This window comes from Gloeophyllum trabeum (assembly GCF_000344685.1).
Source record: "Gloeophyllum trabeum ATCC 11539 unplaced genomic scaffold GLOTRscaffold_00218, whole genome shotgun sequence".
Classification (NCBI taxonomy): domain Eukaryota; kingdom Fungi; phylum Basidiomycota; class Agaricomycetes; order Gloeophyllales; family Gloeophyllaceae; genus Gloeophyllum; species Gloeophyllum trabeum.
The window spans coordinates 1-3,047 of record NW_006920626.1 but is presented as its reverse complement, the minus strand read 5'-3'; the positions used below and the strand labels follow the sequence as shown (position 1 = coordinate 3,047).

Here is a 3,047-nt window from a genome sequence, read left to right as displayed (position 1 = left end):
CCGATAGGGGCCGCTACCAAATTCCGCCACAATCCTAAGTCCCTCGTATTGCGTGTAGCTACAACTCCTGTACGAATCTACCTTTCAGAATGCCTACCAGTCTAGTGAATGAACATCGTATGAGCCGTCAACCGTCATATGTCTTTCTTTGACTGGATCTAACATTTCTGATGATAAAAACAGTATTTTTACGGAATGCCCAAGGCTACTGGCAATGCGTTGTTTGCCCCGGACGACGCTTCAAGCCTCTCAGCAAGGCCATAGCCCATGAAGATTCCAGGGCACATGTCATAGCTGTCCGGGTTAGAGATCAAGTACCGCCGCCCTCCCCGACCCTTCTAGCACAACCAAATCCTACTGCCCCCCCTTCGCTAAGACATCCAACCGCCGAGACCTCACCAGGTGCTTCCCCCTCCCCGTCCCCAGTTGAAAATATGGCGTGCGCTTCTTCCAATAATATCGACCTCGACCGTTACATACCGCCCCGTGTCATACATGGACCGGCCCTGTCTGAAGACGACGAGGACCAGATATACGATGACTGGGGCGGTCTGATGGCCTTGAATCGCCCGTCCTCATCTGAGTTTGACGACTTCAAGCCTTCGGGGGCTGTCGACCCTGACGCTACTAGTAACCCACAGGCGTTAGACTTGGCATCCGCGGAGATGGCACGGGAAGAGTCCCCTGTCCCGGATGTTTTTCTGGGCTATGATGAAACATTTGTTGATCTACAACAAGGCGAGTAAAACCTTCAGTACATGTGTTCATATCTGACTCACTGCACACAGATCCGGATTACATGCCATTACCCGACCGTGCGGAGGATTGGTGGCCATGGTCTTCAAAGGAGGTGGGTCATCTGCCGTTGAATTTGTACTTGGTGCTGGTTAACCTGTTTGAAAGGAGTGTCTGCTAGACGTCATGGGCACGTTTCCGCGCGCTCTATTCTCGGAGATGGAATTACAAGCAATGCGTTGGTTCGCGATCAAGAATGGGGTCGAGACGTTACCAACAGTCAAACAAGTCAAGTACCGGCGCTCCAACATCATCGACAATGCAGGTGTGGCCTCACATACGAGAGAGGGCCGGCTTGGTCATCTATACACTGTAAATGACTGGAAAGCGATCCTCCAACATGTGAGTTCTTGTTCATAAATGTAAGTACACATTTACGTACCATAAAAGCAGGAGATGGCCAATCCTCTCGTGCGACCGCACCTCCAATTCTATCCACAAGATTCCTGGCCTCGCCTGTCAGAAGCATGTCAAGCTGCGCGATGGCGATACGAAATCGATGGGAACTTGGCATCACCAATGGCTCGTAGCAATGGAAAAGATTACTTTGTAGAGGAGGTATGTATGGCAGATGAGCTGGGCAATATCGCACCTGTGATGCCAGTACAATGGTTCCGAAAGCAGGACCGTCTATGGGCCACGGTGCATCGCCTGAGGCTGGCGGCACATGGTGATGCTTTTGTGATTGATGGTCGTGAAGGGAGTGCATTCGAACTGCCGCTCGACGCATTCTTCCTTACAGTCATGGAGTTAGCGGAACTCGAGACACAAAAACGTTATGCCATACCACCACCACATGCCATTGCTGGTGAGTACTTAGTCAGCGGATGGCCTTACACACACTGCTTGTTTGCCTGACTTGCGACCACAGGCGTACTCCGCAGTGTGGATGATACCTGGAAGCTCGAGCCTTGGCTAAGTCCACCTGTTAATCCTCTTCGGACCCGTGCAAATGGTAGAAAAGTGTACTCCCTGCCAATATGGCTATACTGCGATGACACGTCAGGAAATGTGTCGAAAAAATGGAATAAGCACAATTCGGTGCTGTTCACACTTGCCGGTCTGCCACGAGATCATGTCCAACTATTGTATAACATACACTTCATCGCGACATCAAATCTAGCGCCACCACTAGAGATGATGGAAGCAATCGTGGAAACCCTTAAGTACGATCGGTTCATATGATTGCAGCAATTACTCACTGCTCATGTTACAGGGAATTGCGTGCAGAGGGATTCGAAGCATGGGACTGTGTTGACAGGGAGTTCGTGTTGCTCCTGCCCTGGGTACTGGCATTTCAGGGCGACAATCCTATGTCTAGCGAGTTTGCGTCACACATCGGAATGACGGGCAAGTGTTTTTGCCGGGTGTGCCATGTCCGAGGGAGTGACTCGCAGAACCGTGCGCCGGCTGAGGCCGGAGATATCGAACAGCTAGCTGAGTTCCTGAAGGTAAGCACCACATTTCATAGGCTATCAAATATCGCATGTCACTCACCGGGACCAGGCAGGCAGACCTCAGACGAAGATGGAAACAAAGGAAGCACTGGAGGCGCAGCTACAACGAACTCTTGATGGCACACCAAGTGCTGTTGACAACATGGCGACAGAGTCGGGGGCCAAGGACAAATACTTTATGTACTTCCTTGATAAATAGGCGGCGGAATGTGCCCGGCTCAAAGCATCCATCAAGCCTGCTGATCTTGCCCCTGGAACAACCAAATCCCAGAAGGTTAGAGAGGGACTTCAAGCGTTTCGAGCGCAACTACCCACAAACCTGTTTAACCCTTGTCTGGATATCCCAGGTAGCGTGGCCAGTTCATTCTGGTGCAACAGTGTCATTGACAAAAGGTCAGATTTTGATGCAAATCAGGACTCACCGGTGGAAATCTTGCACGTTGTCCTCCTTGGAGTAGTCAAGTACTGGTGGCGCGACGCTGTTTCACGTCAGAATTCCAAAGGCAAGGAGGAACTCAAAACCCGCCTTTCGAGCATAGATACTGCAGGCCTCGGGACGTCTCGCCTTAGGGGACACACGCTAGTGCAGTATGCTGGCTCCCTCGTAGGCCGGGACTTCCGACTGATCCTTCAAGTTGGACCATCCGTCTTGCATGGATTGATCCTAGAGACCCACTATAAGGGCTGGTTAGCATTATGCCGGCTGGCTCCGCTCTTATTCCAACCGAGCATCGAACACATGGATATCTATGAAGTGAGTAATGCGAGTGCTATATTCTCGTCACTGTCTAATCA

At 51.1% G+C, this 3,047-nt stretch overlaps 2 protein-coding genes across 2 annotated transcripts; both read left to right on the top strand.

Moving 5' to 3' along the window:
* Positions 1-933: 933 nt before the first annotated feature.
* Positions 934-1,362, top strand: GLOTRDRAFT_28091 (uncharacterized protein; the record flags this gene model as incomplete). Its single annotated transcript, XM_007873455.1, has 2 exons — positions 934-1,137; positions 1,186-1,362. Coding segments are annotated over 2 exons (381 nt in total), but the record flags the coding sequence as incomplete, so codon positions are not given.
* A 1,212-nt stretch (positions 1,363-2,574) lies between these two features.
* On the top strand, positions 2,575-3,003 carry GLOTRDRAFT_16972 (uncharacterized protein; the record flags this gene model as incomplete). Its single annotated transcript, XM_007873454.1, has 2 exons — positions 2,575-2,599; positions 2,651-3,003. Coding segments are annotated over 2 exons (378 nt in total), but the record flags the coding sequence as incomplete, so codon positions are not given.
* Between the last annotated feature and the right edge of the window lie 44 nt (positions 3,004-3,047).